Below are 22,524 nucleotides of genomic sequence, written 5' to 3' on the forward strand. Positions count from 1 at the left end.
AAAAACCCTGCCGGAGCCGCAGCCGGAGCCGCAGGTGCCAGATGCCCACCATCCGCCCCTGTGGCCATACACCACCACTGCACAGACCGGTCCAGTATGGGTGCCCGATGCTAGGGACGCACCAAACGCGCTGCTGGTGCCGTGGGGGCACATGCTGACGATGCCGCAACTAAACCCTGCTGTTTGCAGGCAGCCTGACGCGCCACAGGCAGCATCTTCTTCCACCCGCCTCACCCCCGGAGGGCTGAGCCCGCAGGGGCCATGCTGCACCGCTACGTGCCACGGCAGCGTGTCGGTGATCCGGGCACAGCACAGGGCAGCTGGCGAGGTGCTGCGGTGCTGCCGGGCTGGGGCTCAGCGGGATGTCAACTCGGCGTGGTCAGGCAGTGTCCCCAGCCTGCTGGGTACCCCAACGCCCACGGCAGGAGCCCTTTAAGTGTTGGCAATAACCGCTTCTCCCACTGCCCACAGATGCTTGGGCTCCTGCCAGCGATATCGGCCCGTCCCTCCCTCCCTCCCTCCTTCCCTCCCGCCCTCCTCCGGGCTGGGACCAGCGGAGCCAGCGGGGCTGCCGTGGGAGCCGCTCCGGGGCTCCCGGCGCTGCCGCTGCCCCGTGTGCCTGGCCAGGCGGCCGCCGGGCCGGGACGACCTCCGCCTTGCTGCCGGACCGGGTCAGTACGGGAGCAGTGGTGGCCAGGACGCCCCCCCAGGGACTCGGCGATGCCGGGGCTGCGCCACGAGACGCGGCAGGGCCGGTGAGCAGGGCGCGCGTGGCGGGGGGCAGCCCCATGGGGCTTCGTCAGCCTGAAGGGGTGGGCCAGCATGGAGCCAGCCGGCACCCTCCCCAATGCCTCCGGTAACGGCAGCGAGGCCGGCAGCGCCCCGCACTCGCCTGCGGCCACGGGACTCATCCTGCTGGCCGCCCTGGCCGTCCTGCTGGCCACGCTGGTGGGAAACGCGCTGGTGGTGGTGGCCATCTCCACCAGCCGAGCCCTGCGGGCCCCGCAGAACCTCTTCCTGGTGTCCCTGGCCTCGGCGGACATCCTGGTGGCCGTCCTCGTCCTGCCCTTCTCGCTGGCCAACGAGGTGATGGGCTACTGGTATTTTGGGGGCGTGTGGTGCAGCCTGTACCTGGCGCTGGACGTGCTGCTCTGCACCGCCTCCATCGGGCACCTCTGCGCCATCAGCCTCGACCGCTACTGGGCCGTCACCCGGGCAGCCCGGCTCAACCTGCGCCGCAGCCCCGGGCGGGTGAAGGGGATGATCGGGGCGGTTTGGGCGGCGGCGGCCCTGGTGGCACTGCCACCGCTCCTGCGGGCCCGGCCGGGGGGCCGAGAGTGCCAGCTGAGCCAGGAGACCTGGTACGTCCTGGCCTCCTGCGCCGCCTCCTTCTTCGCCCCCTGCCTCGTCATGGTTGCCGTCTACTGCCGCATCTACCACCTGACTGCCCGGCGGACGGCGGCCCTCCTCGCCGCCCGCTCCCCGCGCCCCGCCGGCACCGGCAAGAAGGGGCCGGGGGTCAGGATGCCGGGCTGGCGGCACCGGAGCCAGCACCAGAGCGTGTCGCTGTGCCGGCAGCGGCTGGTGCGGGCGCAGGAGCGGCGCTTCACCGTCGTGCTGGCCGTGGTGATGGGGGCCTTCGTGCTGTGCTGGTTCCCCTTCTTCTTCACCTACAGCCTGGGGGCTGTCTGCGGGGAGGGCTGCCGCGTCTCCAAGCCTCTCTTCAGCTTCTTCTTCTGGATCGGCTACTGCAACAGCAGCCTCAACCCCCTCATCTACACCCTCTTCAACCGGGACTTCCGCGCCGCCTTCCGCCGGCTCCTCGCCGTCCCCCACCGGCACCGCACCTAGGGCCTCGCCGGGACGCCAAGGACGCGGCCCCCAGCCCCGCTCACCACCGGCAGCACCCGGCCCCGCCGCGGACCCTGGACTGCAGTGCCGGTGTGCATCTCAAGGTACTTTTGGAAACGTGGGGTTTAATAAAACGAGGCCAAAACCTGTGCCCGGGGCTGGCGTCTGCCTCCTGGGAGCCCATCAAGCGGCATCCATCACCAGCACCCGTTGTCATCCCACCTGTCCTCTTTGCAGCATGGGTGACCCGCTGGTGGTGACAACTCGCCGTGGCAGCTCTGGCGAGCGCCAGTCCTCCCCGCTGCCGGGCGAACCCCAGCTCCTCTGCACGCCTGTGACTCCCGGCATCCTCTTGCGCAGGGGATGGACCCCACGGCTGCTGCGGGGGATGAAACTCCCCACATGGCAGCATCACTTGCACCGGGCTGAGCTGGCCATGCCACTGCAGCAGCCCAGTCCAAGCCCTGTGCCTCTCTGCCGGGGCTGTCCCCTCTGGCTGCCCATCAGCACGTAGCTGTGCCATCCTGCCATGGGGGCCCCACGGAACCACATACACACCCCACGGTGGGATACGAGGGGTGCGGGGCTGGGGTGCGACACCCCACATCCTGCTCAGGGGCTTCATCGGGATCTTGCTGCAAGGAGGGAAAGGAGGAATGACATGCCGGTGCTGGAAAGGCCGTCCTCCCTTGGGAGACTGTGGGAGATGGGACCGCATGGGAACAGGCTCTGGTACAGCCTGAGGTGCGAGGGGCCACGGGGGCAACCATGGGGCGAAGACCCGGGGGCAACCACATCCTCCCAGGGGCAGCAGCCGCCCTGCACCCGCCCTGCCCGGCTCCCTGCCCCACTCCGCACAGACACCCGGGGGTCAGGGGCCGCTCCGCTTCTCCAGCTTTGCCGCTCAAAATAGAAAATCTCAAAACATTGGACTTTCACTCGGCTAAAAACAGCCGCCGGCGCCTGGGAGCTGGAGCCCAAGGAACGCCGGCCCCCGCCAGCCCCCACCAGCCCCTGCCGGGGTGGGCACAGCTCAGCCGTGGGGCCCGGGGGGCCGAAAGGGACGGGGGTACTCGCAGCGGTGAGGACCCCTGGGTCATCCGCTGCACCCACTGGCCCTGTGCGCAGAGGGTCGTGGCATGAGCTCTGGGACCAGCAGAGGCTCCCGGCAGGGATCGTGCCGAGATGGGGACCCAGCGCTGACCCTCTGGAGGCAGTCGGCCCCGGCAGTTGCAGCCATGCTGGCACCATCTGCGGAAGAAGCTGCCCTATCGCTGCCGCCTGGCTTCCCCTCCCGAGGCTGCCTTTCGCCTTTTCACAATTATACAGCACTTTGCTTCTAAAAATACCCAGGGAGATGAGGGCGCCTGATGGGGACTCGGCCAGGCCAGCTCGGCCAGGGGAGAGGAGCTCTCCCCCAGGGGCACCAGCCCCATGGGCAGCACGCCGGGGCCCCACCACACTGCCCTGGCTTGTGCGCTCTGCCCTCACCCTCGCCTGGCCCTGCTCTCACCCTTGCCCAGCACTGCAGGGGCTGACCAGGGGACCAGGCACCGTCCCTCCTCCTGGGCATGAGTGTGCAGATCCAGGATGCTGCAGGGCAGGATAGGTTGGGGACCAGCCGGAGTGGGGGCATGCAGGGACCCCCTGCCCCGGCTTGGGCAAGGAGATGCCAGCACAGCCAGCCTGTGCTGGCATCAGAACAACATCCGAGCCACCGAAGGGAGCTTCAGGCTGATGTCCGAAACATCAAATCTCAAGGGCTGGATGGGGTCTGGGATCACCTGGTCCACACCTTTGCCCCAGGCACTACTGGGGTGCTGGGGCACTCCAGGGAGAGTTCCCCCACTGAGCATCTCCCACTGCATTGCCATCCAGCACACCACCCTATCCACAGCAGACGGGTCAAGCAGGTTGCTCTGTATCTCCACAGCAGCCATTTCCATTCCAAGTTTGTACAAAGTCTGTTTCACCTGCTACAGCATGACCCTTATTCCTGCCCCGCTCACGAACTGCCGTGACCCTGGTACTGCCAGGAAAGCAGCTCCCCTCAAAGTGCTGATTACTCCTGCCCAACTGCAGCACCTGTGCTCCTCCACCTGGAATTGCATCCTGCATTTTCAGGCTGTTTCTCCAATTTCTCAAGATTATTTTGAATTACTCCCCTAATCGGCTTGGGTTTGGAGCCGTCTCCAGCCACACCTCCTCCGCGGACCTAAAAAGCAGAGTCCTGGTTCCACCACCTGGGCTGCCTCCGGCTGTGTTGGGGTCACCAAGACCCCTCTGGACCCTCGTGCTGCTCCGGCAGCACCCTGTGGCTGATAACTCTTGCCAGCGGTGGGAACAGTGCTGCAAAACACCAGCTGGGAGGAAACAGAAAGTAGCAACCTAAGGGTTAAACATGCAAATGGAAGGAAACAAAGTCATCACATTTGAGTCTCAAAATAAGTATGTGCCACCTTTAAAAGGAAAGCAGCTCTAAAAGAAGAAAGCTCACAGCGTGAGCTCATCCCTCATGGCAGAGTGACACGGGAGATCACCTCCGAGGTATGGCAGGGCAAAGCATCCTCCTCCTCCTCGTTATCGTTATCACCGTGGGTTCGTAACCAGAAGATGCGACATCTGATCTCCAGCGGATGCTGAAGGGCACGGCGGACCACAGTCAATACTGATTGCACAGGCCATGAGCGCTTGGAATAATTTGTGGTGTTATTGTCAGCCTCGCTACAGCCTGAGGACATGAAGCCCTTCCCTCCTGCTCGCTAGCACGGCCTGGCAGAGCAGCACTCAGGGGCCCAGGGTGGTCCCCACCAGCAGGTTGCCATTGACAGAAGCCGGTGGAGGGACCTGCCCATCACCCCATGCTCCTCCACGCCCTGGCCACCACCACCCCTGTACCTGGGGCAGCCCCACTGCCACCAGCCCCCCACGCAAGGCAGGAAGGAGGCATCACCTGTGGGCTGGAGCGAGAGATGGCAGAGGTGACATCTGCACACGAAAGCCAGGAGCAGAAAGCGGGACAGGCACAACTTGCTAACAGGTAAGAGTGTTAAAGAGCGGTTTTACACCTAGGAGAAGCAGGGAGCCGGGCAGGTCATCTGCAGGGCTGATGGACCGCCAAGGGGTGCTTGAGTAAGACAGAGCTCTGCAGAGAAATCAATGACTTATTTGCTGGGGAGCAGGCGGGGAGAGGATCCCACACCACAGCTTGTCTTCAGACAGGGTAAGGCTGCTAATTGAAGTACCAGTAAAAAAAAAAAAAAAAAAAAAAAGGCTTTTAGAGCAAATCATCGGAGGGAAGAAGCCTGCAGGAGCAGCAGCACTTGCTGAAGAGCCCAAGAAGAGCTCAAACATCAGAATGGCACACGACAGCCACCGACATCAGCCCCAGCAGGACGAGGCCGGCAGCACCGCATCCCCCACTGCCAAGGGCACCGGGGGATGAGGAAACCCCAAACCTCCACGGCAGCAGCGACCGGGGAGACCGGGCCCAGCACCAGAGTTTGCATCACCCGCCCCGCAGGGATTGACCAACACCAGACACGCGGGCGCTTGGAAGATTTTACTGAGGCCATCGCAAACGCAAAGCCAGGCTACAAAGAGGGGGAAGGCTCCCCTAAACACGTAACTGCTTTTAACAGGAGCACAGGACACCTCAGAGAGGGCCCTGGGTGCACCAGCGGCCGGGCCCCCCGCCCGCCATCGCCGCAACCGCCAGCACCGAACGCCCACGCTCTCTCTAGAGCCCTGCCGCAAGCCCCGCCTTATTAAGCAGCCGCTCGGCCCCACCCCCCTCGAACGCCCCTATCACGACCCAAGCTGGAGCGGAGTGGCAGCTTCCCACCCAATCAGATGCCGCAGGAGGCGGGCCTCTTCATGTGGTGGGCGCCGTTGACGCTCGCCCAATCCGTTCCCGGAGCGGCGGCTGCGCTCCCAGAGTGACACCTCGCCCTCCAGTCAGCACCCGCCCCCTCTTCCCGGCAGGGCTTCGCCAATGGCCGCCGAATGACGCGCGCTTCTCTCTCCCCGCCCCGCCCTCCCACACCTCCGCCCGCCGCGGGGCCAACGGGAGGGCAGCGGCGCGGCGGAGGGGGCGAGGCTTCCTGGGGGGCTGGGCCAATGGGAGCGCGGCGCGGGAGGAGCGTGGGCAGGCATTGGCGGACTGGGTGCGGGTGGGCGGGGCGCGGCGGCGGCGGCGGCGGCGGGGGGAGGTGGCGGCGGCGGCGGGGCGCGGGCCGAGCCGAGCCGAGGGGAGCGGCGCGGAGCCGGGCGGGAGGCGGCGGTGCCGCCCGGGCCCATGGAGCTGGAGAACATCGTCGCCAACACCGTCCTCCTCAAGGCCCGCGAAGGTGAGCGGCGGCGCCGGGCGGACGCCGGTGCCCGGAGCTGAGGCGGGGGGGGGGGGGAACGACGGTGTGCCGCGGGGAGGCGGCAGGCCCGGGGCGGCGGTGGGGCAGGCGGTCTCGGGGCAGCCCGGCCGCGGAGCGAGCCCAGCGCCCGGCAGGTGCCGGCCGGTGACCTGAGCCGTGAGCCCGCCGGGCCGCCTCCTGGAGCGGCGTCCGCTCCCCGGGGCTGCTGCTGCCGCCCGGCGGGGCTGCAGGCTCCGGCGACGTCTGTCCCCGGGACCCAACCCCGGGCTGACCCTCCCGGGGGGGTCGCGGCCTTGGCTGCCCCCGGCGCTGCTGGGAACGGGGAGGTAACGGCGCAGGTTGGGCCCAGGCCGCCCCAAGGCAGTCGGTTCTAAACGAAGCCCCGGCGCGGGGTGCTGCTCCGGGCAGGCGGGGGCTGCTCCGCGCCCCGGGCTTGTGGTGCCTCCGGGGGGTGTTGAGCCCTCCGAGGGTGGCCTTGCTGCCTCTCCGTGTGGAAACCGCGCTGCAGCCCCCGCCTGCCTCCCTCCGGTGCCGGTGGCCTCCAGCCTTACCCCTTCCAGAGGCTTCTCTGGCTCCTCTGGCAGAGGGGAAAAGCAGCTTTAGGAGAAAAAGTTGATTTCGGGCAGGTAAACTGCTGCTTCCCACACAAGGGCCGATCCCGAAACTGCGGTGGTGAGCCCCACCCCTCTGCCACCTTCACACCAACCCTGGCCCCTGGTCCGCTCAGCGCCAGGAGCTTTGCTGCGGGCCCACAAACCTCCTGCTGCTTCAGGGGTCACGGCTGAATGCCAGGGCCTCGGCGTGGGATGCAGCCTGCCAGCAGCGGGGCTGTCCGGCAGGTACAGGGGAGCCGTGCAGAGAAGCCTCGGGATGGCTTAAGGAGAGAGCTGGGAAGTCTGTCACAGAGGAGCCTGGTCCTTTGCAGAGAAGATCTGATTCAGTCAGGCGTCGGGGAGTTCATTAGATCACATAAAGTGGTGGGGAAGTACAGTCCCTCCTGGCCCACGGTGTGCAGCTGGCCAGACCAAGTCATTCTGGAGCCTGAGGGGCCCACTGAAATCCAGTTTGAGAGCTTTGGAGATTAGATTTGTGGGAGCAAAGAGCAACAAAATTAAATTTACACTGGCAGAAACAATTTTGACCTGCTTGAAAATCAGGCTTAGTGTAGGTACTTCAGGCACGGTGACTGTGGTGGACCATGACATTATGGTTCCTAATAGCAAGGTTTGGTTCAAAACCAAGTCCGGACAACACCAAACAGTGGCATTTGTGACCTCTAGACATGAGACCCTGCTTCACATGGAGTGAGTGACCAGGAGACTGTCTCCTGTTGTGCCTTCAGCAGAGTGGAGTTTGGTTGCTGATGCAGAGCGAGGCGTCGGATGGCTGCTGCAGTGCTTCCCAGCGCTCCTCCAGTGCCTCAGCCTTGGCAGGTGGTGGGCAGTTGGGCTGCAGGCAGATATGATCCACCAACACGCTCGTGCCGGAGGGTTCCTGGCCTGCGAGAGCTGCAGGTGGCTGTGCTGCCTGTCCGCAGCTCTCCCACCCATGGCTGGGTGGCCGTGGTGGCCACTGGGGTGAGCTCTGGCAGCCTGTGTGACAGGACAGAGCCGCTTTGCTGGCCGGGCCCAGCAGCACCAGGCGCTTTGCTCCAGCCCAGCCTTTTGGGAACCTCGTAGTCTGATGTGGCAGTGCAGGGCTGAGATCGCCCTGGACATGCTGCAGGGAGCTGCTGACAGCTGCTGCCATAGGATGACCATGCTCTATGTTTCCTTCAAACTCTTTTAGGAGGGTTTGGCCCAGGGAAGGTGAAGGATCCTTCCCCTGTTGTGCCCCTTGCCTGCCGGCCTCTGGCAGAGAGACAACAGACCAGCTTTGAGCTATCACCAAGCCCTAAAGCTCCCTTGTGGTGAGTTCTGGGTGGAGGTGGCCCACCCCTTGCCCCATCCCCAAAATGGGGGTGCTGGGAGGTTGGTGTGCAGGAGACAAGTTCCCTGCTGGGCTGTTTGCTGCAGCGCCGGGAGGGCGGGGGAGAACCGTGCATGAAGGGCGCTGGAGCCTCCTTTCAAAGCAAACAACTCAAGGAAATGCAAGCTGAAGGTCCTCATCCTCTGGGTGCTGTGGGGCATTGCTCTGCCTTTCCTTGAGCGCTCTTGGGGTGAGGATGGCTTGTCCTCTTGTGCCCTCACTTAGTTGTCCCCGTCCATTTCATTGCTGCAAGCTGTGGCTGACAAGAAGGTGTCTGTGCTGCTGGTTTCTTCCACCCATGCTTACCCTTGAGTCACTTCCTTCCTGAGTTTGTACAATCGTGCAGCACAGCTGCTGGTGCAGGGCAGATGTAGCACAGCGACCCACAACGTGCCAGGGGCTTGGACCTGGGGCTGGCCCTGCAGAAGGCCGTCTGTGATGGCCCCGTCCCACCTGCCTGTCCAACCAAGGCCTCCTGCGGCTCAGGGAGCTGGATGCCCGGGGACTGCGTCTAGGATTTGGGTCTGAATTGCATCCACAGTGGAGGAAAGTGTTATGAAAGTGTTTCTCAAGAGCTGATAAATGATGTTGAACACCCCCTGATTTCAGAAAGCCATGCCTTTGGCCCAACTTGGCAGGGTGGTTTAATGTATTTCCAAAGGGAGGTGGGAGATCATGTGTGTGTTGGCATGGGGCAGGGGGAAGGCAATCCCTGGAGGTTGGCTGATCCCAGCAATCAGTATTTCAGTACTCAGTGCTTGCTATGATGTAAATTTTTTGGTCTATCTAGAAGCTTTCCCACCCTGTCCTACAGCACTGGGCATTTACTCCAGCAACTGAAGTTGGAATAATATCTGGTTCTTGGATCTTGGTTTTCTGAGGCTGGCTTATCTCTGGAGAAAGGTGGGAGTGTCCCCACTTCACAGGTGGGAAACTGAAGTGATGAGCCCCGGGCAATGCAGTGAGTTGTCTGTGGAGCCCGGATTAGAGCAGGAATTCCTGTCTCCCAGCTTCATGTCCTCCCTCTGAGAGCCCCTCCCTGGAGTAAGCAATCAGTCTGGAATGAGTAGGTGGCATGAACATCGTTACTACAGCAGGAAGAGCTTCACACTGAGCAAGGCTTGGCCTTGAGAGGTGATTAGTTATGCAGAGGTCCTGAGGACAGGCCTGGGAGCCAAGAACTCTTGTCCAGGCATAGAGCAACCTGTGGCTTTAGGCAGTCCTGCCTGTGCCCTGATTCTCCCATCTTAAATACAAGTTAACTGAGATGTCCAGGTGAAAGGTCTTCATGTTCTTGGTTGGGACTTTGTTCAGCAGCCGGCGTGGTTGGTCCATCCACTTCCTTTGGCAGTCAGAGGCTCTAACACTTTTGTTCCACCAGCCAGGAGACAGCGGTACGGCTTCGGTCTTGTTTTCCTTGCCTGGGCTTGCTCGTGTAAACGGACAGAGGGTGTCTCCTCTCTTGGCTCCTGGCAAGGCTAGGCTGCAGATGGACATCCTTGCTTCATAACTCATGATGCCAATTTTGTGTGCCCTGCAGGTGGTGGCGGAAACCGGAAAGGCAAAAGTAAGAAATGGCGCCAGATGCTGCAGTTCCCCCACATCAGCCTCTGTGAGGATCTTCGACAAACCCTTGGTAAGATGTGGGGTCTGGAGGCAGCTGAGCAGCACCCAGGCTCCGCTCCGGAGCGGGGCCGGTGGGTGAGCGTATATGAGTGTTGTGCACCCAAAGTTGAGTCCCGTGAGGGTCAGGGACATATAACAGGGCACGTGTCAGCCAAATCCCAGCCAGGATCACTCAGAGCTTGGGGTGTAGGGAAGAAACGATGGGTAGTCACAGCTGCTGGGCGCTCGCTGGATAGTGCCTGTTGACGTACCCACACACCTTCTAGACTGTGACAAGCTTCACTAGAGATACACCACCTTCTCTGCGCAAACGGACCTGCTCGGTGTTGCAGTTTTGGAGCGTCACTCTGGGCTGCCTTTGCATAAATAACAAAGGCCCTGCTAATGTCCTCTGGATTCCTTGGCTGGGATTCAGTCCTGCTCTGCAGAACTCAGCTTCTAACATTAGTGCAGCAGCTTTTCTTGGGCAAAACTGGGTTCTTGCTGTGTGATATGGATGAGAATTGTAGAGCTGGGCAGGGCTTGGCCTGTCATTCTAATACTGCACTTTGTACTCTTCATGGTTTTAATGTTGTTTGTGCAGCAGGCTTGGTCCTGAGATCATGTGAAATTGTTTTGGGGCACGGAGGGTGGGAATGCTCTGCTTCCTGGGAAGGGGAGAGGTTGTTTAAGTTGTCACTCTGGATTCAGCTGCCAGCTGGAGAGTGGCACAGCACTGGCCTTGTTTCAGAGCAGGTGTCACTGGGCTGAGTGGCTTTTGGAGGTTTCTGCAGCTCCAGTCCCCAGTTCTGCCGTGCCCAGGTTTTCCGGGTCCCAGCAGCCCCAAGGAGAAGGGATGCCCCCTTTGAGGGCACGTGGAAGTGTAGCACTTGGAATAACTCAACCTCCGTCATCCACACTGTAACCTCCAAGCTCGCAATAGCCCAGTGCACACCGTGCGTGCCGTGCCTCGCCTCCCTGCTGCCATGCACACCACGCACCACCTCTCGGGGCCGGCTTTGCAGCCGAATGTAGTCACATGGAGACTCTCGCCTTGGTTTTGCTGCCGACTGCCTCTCTGGAGTGAGTTCTGAGCACTGAACACAGCAATGGCCTGGGCTCTCCCTGCAGCTCCCATCTTGGCCGTCCCACCCCCTATCTGCTTCTGATTTGAGTGCCCTCAGCAGAGCTTTCCGTCAGCTGATGCCTGTCCTCCGCCTGCAGCCACCCTTCCTGTGGGTGTCATGACATGTTTTCCAGCACTGAACTTCACCTTTGTTGTGCTGCCCATTTGCCGGTGGTGAGTGCTGGTGGTCTGTCTGTCTCTGCTGTCCCACTGTTCGGGACAGTGACTTTGTGAAGCTTTGGGAGGCAAGTCCCTCCCCAGCAGCTGGCTGTCACCACCCATGTCCCCACCTCCCCTTGGGGAGGCATGCAAGAAGTGCTTCTGGCCCAGGTGGTGGCTGCCTCGCTTGGTTTCCCCATGGGAGAGATGACCCTGTTCCTTGTGCTTGGCTTACTCTTTGGCTGGAGTGGTTTTGTTTTCCCCTCACAGCCTGCTAGAAAGGCATTTCTTTCCTATTCCAGAGGCTTGGCAGGACCACGGGCATGGTGGGCTGGTTGCCCACTGCAGAATTAAGCTTTGTGTGCCCTGACCACAGGGAGCAACCCTCTGTGAGCCTGGGCAGCGGCGAGGGCAACCAAAAGCTTCTGATCTCGCCGGCAGCAAACTCTTGTCCTCCCGAGCTGAAGGGAACTCCTTCCCCTGCAGACACAAGGAAACCGGCCGGTGCAGCGGAGCTGGTGAGGTGGCCTCCTCCCCCACCGCAGCCCAGCCGTCTCCGCGCTCTCGCGCACCCTCAGGAAGCCGCAGCTTCCTCGGGAGAAACTGCTGCACGGGGAGGGGGAAGCCGGCAGTACTCAGCCCCAGGGAGTGCTGGAAGGTCCCCTGCGAGCCAGTGGATGGCTGTACATCTGCACCCCAGGCAGCCCGCAGCCCTCAGTGGCAATGGCTGTAACAGAAATCTGTTCTGGCCTGCGATCAGACAACATCTTATGAGTGGAAGGGGAGGAAAAAAACCAGAGAACTGGAAGTACTCTGGATAGTCAAAAGGGTTTGCGCCTGGGCTGCCAGACTTCAGAGAGGGGTAGGAGGAATCAGCAGGGAAGCCGAGCTCCAGAGGGCAGTAGGAGTTGATATACAAGCAAGTGGCTGTCCCATGGAGTGGGGGGGTCTAATTGCTGTGTGCAGCTTTAACAAGACATCTGTGGAAACGGTGCCTCCCATTTTGATGCTGCTGCTTCCAGCAGGGCCTTTGGGAATATGAGTGGTTTGTAAGAGTCATCAGAGCAACTCTTGGCCTGGAAGATCTGCCTTGAAATAAGCTCAGTGTGTTCCTCGTGTTCCAAGGAAAGTTGTGTATCTGGAGTAGTCAGTCGATCTCCGTGGGGAGATGATTGAGAAGAGAGCCTCCAGGCAAGCAGGAGACACAAAGGTCCCTTGCTAGAAAGAAGAGGGGCAGTCTGTACAGAACAGCAGGTCAAACCTCTTTCAGGGAAAAAGATCTTCCATAGGGGAACGTAAAAGCTCGGTCATGCCTCTTGTCCCCATTGGATGCATTTCACTTTCCTGAGAGTCTCAGGCTGGTGGGACCTGTGAGTAGCCAGCTGATGAGTCGCCAGCCCCTTCACCACTGCCTATGGCCAGGGCGGTGGCTGCTCCTTTGAGGGTTGGCAGTGAGTGATCTTCTCCACATTTGCAGAGCGGGACTACCACAGCCTGTGCGAGAAGCAGCCCATCGGGCACATGCTCTTTCGGCAGTTCTGCGAGACACGACCTGAGCTGTCACGCTGTGTCAAGTTCCTGGATGCTGTGGTAAGAGCAAAGCCCGTCAGGCTTCGTTGGGGGAGGCAAGTATGTTCTTGGCGCCCTGGGCACAGACCGGTTGGCCCTGGGTGCCTCCTCAGCAGTTGCCAGGTACTTCTGGGCATGTAGGGTTTTCCTGAAGGAAAAACCTGTGAGTTGCAGTTTTCTCCAAGATGGGGCTGGGCCTTTGCTTAGGGAGCTGTTTACTGGAGATCTGGTTTTCCAGGAAAGCATGGGAAACCTTGGGCAGAGGGTGTTGCTGCTCTGCAGCTGTTGCCCAGTAGCAAAGCTTGGTTCCTGGCTGGACCTGCTCCTCATGCTGTTTGCTCTATGCAGGCAGGGTATGAAGTGGCTCCAGATGAGAAGCGGAAGGAATGCGGGCAGCACCTGATTGAAAAGTACTTGAAGCCAAACGTGAGTAAGAGGGCTGTGTTTGCTGCCTGCAATGGTAGAGCAGTTGGAAGGCTGACAGCTGTCATTGCCCTTATCCTGCCACAGCGAACGTGCTGGGCAGGATGGTGAGAGCAGAGTACAGAGCCACCCCACCACCTCACAAGTGACCATTACTGCTTTTCCCACTGGCCCGAAAGCAGATGGGCACCTGTGTGCTGTTCCTGCGGGCTTCTTCCTGGGAGGTTCCTTGTGCTCTGCTCCCTATGTCTGATTCCATCCCTTTGTCCCCAGAGTGAGGACCATGTGCCTGAAGTCCCCTCGCAGCTGGTGGATGCATGTTGTGAGAGGCTGGAGCAGGAACCTTCCAAGGAGCTCTTCAAGGAATCCACTAAGTAAGTCAGAGGGCTGGGGCCTGCCTTCAGGTCACAGCACGGGGTAGATGCTGCAGCTAACTCGCCTTGTCCCTCGTGGTCCCTTCCTCCAGGAGAGCGAGGACTGGTGCTAAGGCCTGTGGAGTTTTGGGCTAGTGGTTTGCAGCACAGCTACAGGAAAGCAAAGGCAAGAAGCTCCCATGGGCTCTGGGAGCCATAAGCTGCTGCAGAAACCTCTGTCACTCCTCTCAGTCTGCTGTGGATCTGAGTTGCCATTTGGGAAGACCCCATTTCAGCGATCCTCAGCATCTGGCCACGCTGTTCCTAGTCTTGTGCCAGGATCTCGTAGGCACCCGTAGAGCAGAGCTGACAGCTGCAGTCCCAGTGCCAGCTGTCCTCTCCCGCTGGCTGCAGATGTGGCCGTTGTGGTTAGATTACACTGGCTGTTGCTTTAGCGATCTAAGGTCAATTCTGTTCCCATCGCAGAAGCAGTGACTGAGGTCCTGGCTCCGGGTGCAAAGCAGAAGCTGGGCTTATAGCCTCCACCCCTCCCTGAACAGTAGCTGGAGCACATTGCCTAATCGAGTGCAGGGCTGTGGCAATGGGTTTGCTGCAGTCTTCTGGGGAGTGTTAGCTCTGTGTGTGGTAACTAGTGTCACTGTCTGAATGCAGAGCCTCCGGGCTGGGCCCTGCCTGCTCTTGGCAAGCTCTGAAAGGGGAAGAGCCCGTCCGCTTCTTCTTGATGCATGTCTCCAGTCTAGACACTATGTCTAAGGCTCTTTACTCCGCTGGGCAGCCCTGGCACCGGTCTCCGAGGCAGTTAGCTCCCTCGAGCAGGATCCCCTGTGGCCTTTTGTGCTGGATATTCATCTGAAAGTGAACAACTCAGCGCCCAGTGCTGAACACTGCTAGCAGCTTTCAGCAGCTGATTACAGCCTTGTGTCCGCATTTGCCCTGTGAGCAGAGGGGCAATTGCAAAGAGTCTCATCGTCCCCCTGTGTGCCACAGCCCGGACTGATGCTGAGAGGCCACAATTAGCGGTGCCAGCCTGGTCCCAGGGTGCTGTGTTTGTCCCAGCGGTACCTCCAATGTGCCTTCCTTTTGCATCAGGCCTAGCGTGGAGGGGGGCTTTCTGGGCCAGGGCTATGTGGGTGATTTAGCACCGGGCTGGGTGAGGGGATGGCAAAGTAAACGGACTCTCAGGGCTGCTCACCTCCTCTTTCCTTGGACTGCTGGCTTTTTCCACGGGTGTGATCACCTCTCAGGAACCTTGCTGGCTCTGCTCTGTCCTAGGCTTATCCATGACTACCTGAGTGTGGCTCCCTTTGCCGACTACCTCGACAGCTTGTACTTCAACCGCTTCCTGCAGTGGAAATGGCTGGAACGGTAACACTCCCTGGCATCGCTGGGAGACCTGCACCCTCCTTGCACAGGCTGCCTGAGGAGTCCCTCGGGCTCCTTCCTGTGCTGGGCCCTGGCAGGAGCCAAAGGCCTGGCCTTTATCTGCTCTTGCTCCCCTTCAGGGCCATTTATTAGCACCATCAGCCTCTACTGGCTGCCTCAGCCTTGCTTGCCTCACAGGGAAGCAAGGTCTGTTGGAGCAGGGGTTTTGGGGTGAGCCAGTCTCTCAGGCCAGGGCATGGGGGTGGTTTGGGCTTCAGCCCCTGCTCTCTCCCTGCTCCCATCTCACTCCAGTTTCCTTTCCCTCACAGGCAGCCAGTGACCAAAAACACTTTCCGGCAGTACCGTGTGCTGGGCAAGGGCGGTTTTGGGGAGGTAAGTGACCACCATTTCCTCTGCATTCAGGGTACCAGGCAGCCACCACTGCCTGCTGCCAGATGCAGACCTGGGTTGGCCATCAGGGTGCTACAAGCTGCTCCAGCACCTGGAGGCAGGTGCTGCTGGCTGGGTGGACTGTGGGGGCTCTGCGCTGGGCACTGCTGTGCTCTGGGCATTGCAGGATCCGTCAGTTCCCCTCTGAGGGTCAAGAGCTCCCTCTCGCCAGGCACTGGAGGTGTGGGAGGTGTTGCGTAGGGTAGGTAGCACGTGCCCTGTGGTGCGTTCTGCCACCCGGGCAGATAGTCAGGTCTGTTCCCAGTGTCTTGGCAGAGGAAACTGCACTCCTGAAAACTGTCACTGTCAGGCTTCCTTCTGTTTCTGGAGCGGCCTTCTGTCTTCCCAAGCACTAGCCATGGTGCTGCTACAGGTGGCAGGGGCATTGCAGCCCTCTACTGCTTATCTGTGACATCTGGAGATGTCAGTGCTTGGAGATGTCGCTGCTCCCTGTGTCCTTGCTTTGACAGCAGGCTTCTCACTAACCTCAGAGTGAAGCGGGGACGGAGACATCTTTGCCTTCCCGTACTTCTTCCTGAGAGCAGAACCTAGACCCCCACCCTGGAAACAGCAGTGGGAGGGTGCTGAGCCTTGTCCCTCCTCCAGGTTTGTGCCTGCCAAGTGCGTGCCACGGGAAAGATGTATGCCTGCAAGAAGCTGGAGAAGAAACGGATCAAAAAGCGGAAGGGAGAGGCCATGGCCCTGAATGAGAAACAGATCCTGGAAAAAGTGAACAGTAGGTTTGTAGTAAGTACATAGGAATTGCTCTCACTTTGCTGCGGTGGTTGATTTCTTCCTCCAACCAGCCAGCCTGGCACTTCTGTGCTCCTCACCCAGTGTGGAGAGGCAAGAGCAGACCCTGCGCATGGGGGCGGGTAGAGTCCTGGTGTCTGCAGATGTCTCACAAGGCTGGGGTCTGGCAGGACATCCTACTCCCTCCACAAGATGCTGTAAATGCCCCCAAACTCAGGCCCAAACACCCATCTGGTCTCACAGGCACCTTCTTAACCTCTGGGGCACAAGAAAGCAGCGAGAACTGTCTCCAGACAGCCAAGTGGGCAGAAGCCTAACCCTGAGCTGTGTGGTGGGGAGCTCTCTCCCTGGTTGCAGTGAGTTGTGGACAGCCTGAAACCTCCCTTTATGGAGGATTCATCAGATGCTGCCCCAGGGTTGCTGTTGGTTGCTGCTTGCCCCAGAGGAGAGCAGTTCTGGCTCAGCTAAATAGCGTCCTCCCTGTCTGAGGAAAACAGGGTGTGCTGGGACTGCTGGGCACTTCCACGTCCTCCTTGGGTTTGCACAGTTCCCCCTCTGCCTCCTCTGCTGGCAAAGGCCCAGTCCTGCTGCCCATGAGTGGCTGCTTGGGTGACAAAGTGCCCATCAGAGTGTGGGCACTTCCCTCTTCCAGCTGTGTCTTCTAACAGCCTTTCTGCCCTGAATTGCAGGTGAGCTTAGCCTATGCATATGAAACTAAAGATGCTCTCTGCCTAGTGCTGACCCTCATGAATGGAGGGGACCTCAAGTTCCATATCTACCACATGGGAGAGGCTGGCTTCGAGGAGCCCCGGGCAGCTTTCTACGCTGCCGAGATCTGCTGTGGCCTCGAGGACTTGCACCAGGAGAGGATAGTGTACAGGTGCGTGCTGCCTGGTCCCTGCTGGGAGACCTTGTACGGGCTGCAGAAGGAAGAGGGTTCCTGCTGCTATTACTAGCCCAGCTGGGTCTGTCTGCTCGAGAAAATAAGCTCAGGCTTGAAAGCAGCACAGGGCTGAGTGAGAGGGGATCAGGAACAGAAAGCTGATCTCATGGGAGAGACGTCAGAGCTTAGCTTGGCTTCCTCATGCTGGTAAATGATCACCAAGAACAAGATGTGATCATGCTGTGAATGCTTCAGGGCAGGCACTGGGGTGCTTAACTCCCTGGGCAGTATCGACACTAGAACAAAGGAGGGTAGGCTGCCCCTATATGCTCAAGACTGAGAGCTGGGCAGGAGGGAGAACACGCTGATGTATGACTGTACTCACCGGGTTGTGTGATGCAGCGTTAGGGAAAGCACAGCTAAACACAGGGATGGAAAGTCCCTTCTAGTCCTACCGTGTGCCTTGCCCTGGGGCAGGGTGAGCAGAAGAAGCCTCTGCTCCTTCTCTCTTGCACAGCACCATAGCGAGGTCTGCAACTGCAAAGAGGGAATCAGCCACAGGCTCACTGCTTCCTTGCGGAGGGTTGAAGGTTGTCATGTCCTGCCTCTGCCCAGGAGGGGAGAGCTTGCAGGGCTAACTCCGGGGCAGAAGGGCGAGGGGAAGGTTATCTGTGTGCCCGAGGCAGGGGCATTGCATCCCTCTGCTCTTATCTGTGAATTCTTGAGATGTTGCTGTTGCTTGTGTCCTTTGCTTTGACAACAGGCTTCTTGCTAATCAAGTTCCTTCCTTCCTAGGGACCTGAAGCCAGAGAACATATTGCTGGATGACCATGGTGAGTGCAGGGTCAAGAGGAGCCCTGGGTCTGAGTCCTTCTCTCTTCCTCTCCTTGAACCAGGGTTGCTCTGTGTTCTTGGCAGCTTCAAATATTGTCCCTTGACCTTGTCCTGTTAACTTGCCCCCTCCTCTGTGCAGGTCACATCCGTATCTCAGACCTGGGGCTAGCTGTGCACGTGCCTGAGGGCCAAACAATCAAGGGCCGGGTGGGGACAGTTGGCTACATGGGTAAGTGGCCCTGCTTTAATCAAGAAGTGGTCTCTGACTGCACACGTGCTCTCCCTGCCCTCACATGTCCCTCACCCCCGCTGCTATGTAGCTCCGGAGGTGGTGAAGAACGAGCGCTACACGTTCAGCCCAGACTGGTGGGCTCTAGGCTGCCTGGTGTACGAGATGATCGAGGGACAGTCCCCCTTCCAGCAGCGCAAGAAGAAGATCAAGCGGGAGGAGGTGGAGCGGTTGGTGAAGGAAGTGCAGGAGGAGTACTCAGAGAAGTTCTCGCCCTGCGCCCGCTCCCTCTGCACCATGGTACGAGTGTGCATCCCTGTCCCTTTGCTCCCACCACCTCTTTGCATGCAGCAGGAGAATGTGGAGGCTGCTCCCCGTAGAGGTGCTGGCGGGAGCCAGGTTCCCTTGTCTCTGATAAGGCAGTGCAGGAGGATCCAGAGTGCCTTAATTCCTCGCTCTCCCAGCCGCTTAGCGGGCCTGTGCCGTCCCTAAAGACTTACTGCAGGAGCCCAGCCGACCTCAGGGCTGCTCCTGCCCGAAGCACCTTCCACCCAGGACACTGATTTCCTTTGTGTTGCAGCTCCTGTGCAAAGACCCTCTGGAGCGCCTGGGGTGCCGAGGAGCTGGGGCCAAGGAAGTGAAGGAGCACCCTCTCTTCAAGCACCTCAACTTCAGGAGGCTGGAAGCAGGCATGCTGGACCCCCCCTTCAAGCCAGATGTAAGTGCCTGTCTGTATCCTGACGTCTTCAGACACTGGTGCTGTCAAGGGAAGCAAGAGCCCTGGAGTGGCTCACCTGAGGAGATGGGGCCCATCCCCTTCCCTCTTCTTTCTGGAGCCTGGCAGAACAGGGGTCAAGCAAGCTCTGGGCTGCAGGGAGAGGGGGTCTGGGCTTGGCCATGAGCCATGGCTGTTTGAGGTGGTGGCATCGTCATGGAGCCTGGCATTAGAGCAATCTTTGTGCTGTTCAGCCCCAGGCCATCTACTGCAAGGATGTTCTAGACATCGAGCAGTTCTCCACGGTGTGAAAGGGGTGGAGCTGGAGCCCACAGACAACGACTTCTACCAGAAGTTTGCCACGGGAAGTGTGCCCATTCCTTGGCAGAATGAGGTAGGTTTGCAGGACAGGTCTTTGCTCCCGCTTGTGTCTGCCATGGCCGAGTGCAGTGTCCCGCAGGGCTCATGCTGTCCCTGCTGCTCTTGTGCTCTGCTGGGCCCTCAGTGGTGGGCTTCGTGTGACAGTTGCTGCAGCCATCTTTGCCCTCTTCCAGATGATCGAGACAGAGTGTTTTAAGGAGCTGAATGTCTTTAGCACAGACGGCATGGTGCCCCCAGACCTGGATTGGAAAGGGCAGCCTTCTCCGCAGCCCAAAAAAGGGTTACTCCAGCGCTTATTCAGCAGACAGGTAAGAGTGTTTGCCCAGCGTTTCCTCCCCAGTAAGTCCTCTAGCAGCAATGAGCCTGCTCCTGCCTGTGCCAGGCAGATCTGGCAAGGAGGTGGGCACAAGAGGGCAGCAGGCAGAGTCTCCCCTAGTGTTGGGTGGCTGGACCCCAGGGCTCTCAGGGGGACCCATGCAAGGGTGCAGGGAGCCAGCCCTCGCCTGGCTGGCACTCCCTGTGCTGGGGGACTCGAGGGGGCTGGGATGGAGTGTCCTGGCTAAACGTGCTGGAGTCACACAGGCAGGGGGATGTTGAAGGCACTAAAATAGCAATCCTCCCTTCCTACATGAATAATACCAACCCTGAAGAAGACCTTGCTCTTGGAATGGGCTGCCTGGGCTCCCCAGAGCATTTCTGCCAGACCTTGAGGCAGGCAGAGAGCAGTTCTTTCGAGGGACAAGGAGAACGGAAATGTCTTGCAGCTGCTGTGGGCTTGCTTGCCTGCCTGTCTCCTCTGCCCAGAACAGTCTTTGCCTTCTTTCCAGGACTGGCAAAGTCTGGGCTGCTGCCTCTCAACAGCTGCTTGCAGCTGTGGGACTCAAGCGTGGTTGGCTCTGGACCCACTCTCAGCCACCCGGTGCTGACTCCTGCTTCCCCGATGAGCTCCCAGTTGTGCTTCTCTGTTCAGTGGGCTGCCCTAGCCAGAGCCAGCTGTGGGCTGGGATAGCCAGCCCTTCCTAAGGCAGGCAGGACCTGCCGGAGGATGGGCAGCTGCCTGTAGCAGGGGTTGAGCTGTGATTTGCCACGTGTTTTCTCTTTCCAGAGGTGAGCAGTCTCTCCTGTCTGCTCTGCTCAGGGAAATACCCGGTGGCCCGCGGACATGGCAAGATCTGGGAAAGAGGAGTGTTGTCCTTCAGTGTCTATCCCCTGACCCCAGCAGAGCACAAGCTGCTTGTTGTTCTAACTGCCCCGAGCCACTAATCCCGCTTCCCTGCTCTTGCTGCCTTTGTGGGGGAGGCCTTGCCCTCAGCTTGAGCCAAAGCTGCCCCTGCACTGCCGCTGCTGGGAGAGCTCCGCTCCCAGGGGGCTGTGGGAAGTTTCCTTCACTCCTCTCTTCGGATGTCCGGGACACACAGAAGGGTTGAGAAACCGTGAAGGGTTTGGCATTGCCCCGTGCTCAGACTCCCTTTCCAGCAAAAAGGGCTTGGGCTGCTTCTGTGGCTGGCCGAGCCCTGAGCGGGGCAGATCGTCTGTGCTGGCACTGAGCTGTCTCCCTGGGTGGCTGTAGTCCATGGAGCCCATCTTCCTTCCAGCTTATGAGCTAGTCAGCTGCGTGCTCACCAGTCTGTCTGCCAGGAGCTGAACCCCCAGATGCAGCTTGACTGTTTCTCTGCAGACGAGGGATCCCCTCCAGCCCCTTGCCTCCATGTACCTCTCCCATGTGCAGGCCGGGGGGGGGGCCTGGCCCTTCCCTGCCTGAGGGCAGCTGTAGGCTGGGTTGTGTCAACGTGCTCACCCTCTGCTTGCTGTGCTCCTCTCTCTCCCTCCTCCCTCTCCTTGCCCTTCTGACTTCAGGACTGTTGTGGAAACTGCAGCGACAGCGAGGAAGAGCCCACCCGGCTGTAGAGCACAGCTTGTTCTCCAGCCCCTGGGACCCCCTGGCCTCTCCGGGTGCCCAGCAGAACAGGAGCCCAGCCTGAAGGACAAGGTAGCAGCGGCCCCGCAAGGTGGATTTGTTTACAGCTTTACACGTCTGTATTTGAAGACTCTGAGGATGGCTCCAGGGCTGGCAGCAGCACGCAGCTCAGGCTGAGGCCCATCTGACCATGGGCAAGCCCTTGTCCCCAAGACAGACCTGGACGCTTCTGAATCTGCCGCTTGGGATTTTGCTGCTGCTGCTGCCTGCCGGCTGCCGCTCCCCTCCCGGGCCCAGGGTGGGAGGGAGGGATTGCACCGGCATGGGCCAAGGCCAGGCTGGAGCAGCTCTGCTGACACATTCCATGGTGCCAAAGCAGCACTGCAGGTTTGGTGTATATTTATATATGTTGGTCTGTACATATCACATGTCAGTTTTTAATCTATAGGTGGGGGCCTGCACTGCCCCCACCCTGTCACAGGCACAAATGTCCTCCTATGGGGGGAGCGACGGTCCCAGCTTTGTACCAGGGAGTCCTGGGCAGAGGCCTTCTGTGCCTTGAGGTGCCTAAAGCATCTTTCCTGGACCTTTCTGGCCGTGCTGAGGCGTCCCTGGCTCCAGCGGAGTCCATTGCTCAGCCCCGAGGCACAGGAAACGGCTGTGCCAAAGCGTCTACCATTGCATCCTGGCAGCAGAGCGTCACTGCCTCATCCTCGCTTCCCTGTCTGCCGGAGCCTGCTTCCTCCCGCCTCGTCTCGCACATGCTGCCAGCTCTGGGGAGCTGATCCTGGTCCCCTCTCCAGACCGCTGGCAGGCTGCCTGTGGCACAGCAGGACACAGCTGCTCCAACGGCACATGCTCAGAAGGTAGCTGCTGCTGGGTCCAAAGGGTCGGTCTGATCCCTGGCATGGTGCAGGATGGCCCCAGCGCAGTTCCACCAGCTCCGGACCAGCTGTCTGTGTGTGCTGGGGGTGCCGCCATCTCCAGGCCCAGCTCGGTGTCGGTGGAACAGACACATAAGGGACCCTGCTCTCGGGGAGCAAAGCCATGGTAAAGGGAATGTCCCTTACTGGTGTCATGCTGTGAGCTGTGGCCCAAGAGTGAACGGGGCCGGGACCAGCCTGCCTGCTGTACCGGCTTCGTGTGCATCCTCAGGGGTCCTGGGGAGCCAGCACAGCTCTTGTCCCCAAGGGCAGGGCAGGAGTGGAGGGGCTGGATCCCTGTGTGTCCCTGGGGAGCAGTGTGGGGCTCAGCCTGCCTCTCCATACTGCTTGTCCTGTCCCCTCTTGTGCACGCTCATCCCAGCTGTGTCCTGAGCGGTAACTCGTCTGTGTGTGTGTGTGTGTGTGTGTGTGTGTGTGTGTGTGTGTGTGTGCGCGCGTGCGTGTGTGTGTGCGCATGTGTGTGCGCGCGCGCGCGCTGCCGCCTCGTGCTCGTTCTGAGCCAGGCCCCCCCGGGGGGGCTGAGCACCTACTTGGACCTGTGGTATCATTTGCTTGCCTTTGCACTAAAGTTGGAGAGTATTTAAATTTTTAACCTTTTGTTAAGCATAAG

At 60.1% G+C, this 22,524-nt stretch overlaps 2 protein-coding genes across 2 annotated transcripts; both read left to right on the plus strand.

Moving 5' to 3' along the window:
* The first annotated feature begins 56 nt into the window (after positions 1 to 56).
* On the plus strand, positions 57 to 2,584 carry LOC115334141 (alpha-2Da adrenergic receptor-like). Its single transcript, XM_029997986.2, has one exon. The coding sequence runs from the start codon at positions 823 to 825 to the stop codon at positions 1,849 to 1,851; it is 1,029 nt and encodes a 342-aa protein (XP_029853846.1). The 5' UTR covers positions 57 to 822; the 3' UTR covers positions 1,852 to 2,584.
* Positions 2,585 to 6,057: 3,473 nt separating this feature from the next.
* GRK6 (G protein-coupled receptor kinase 6) lies at positions 6,058 to 22,523 on the plus strand. The gene is given in 17 exon segments (XM_029998275.1): positions 6,058 to 6,200; positions 9,730 to 9,825; positions 12,557 to 12,669; positions 12,997 to 13,074; positions 13,345 to 13,445; positions 14,718 to 14,810; positions 15,137 to 15,200; positions 15,864 to 16,004; positions 16,700 to 16,890; positions 17,689 to 17,726; positions 17,867 to 17,956; positions 18,048 to 18,256; positions 18,537 to 18,674; positions 18,926 to 18,976; positions 18,979 to 19,065; positions 19,226 to 19,360; positions 20,910 to 22,523. Coding segments are annotated over 17 exon segments (1,728 nt in total). The 5' UTR covers positions 6,058 to 6,148; the 3' UTR covers positions 20,961 to 22,523.
* Position 22,524: the final 1 nt, after the last annotated feature.

The sequence above is a fragment of the Aquila chrysaetos genome, chromosome 22 (assembly GCF_900496995.4).
Source record: "Aquila chrysaetos chrysaetos chromosome 22, bAquChr1.4, whole genome shotgun sequence".
NCBI lineage: Eukaryota > Metazoa > Chordata > Aves > Accipitriformes > Accipitridae > Aquila > Aquila chrysaetos.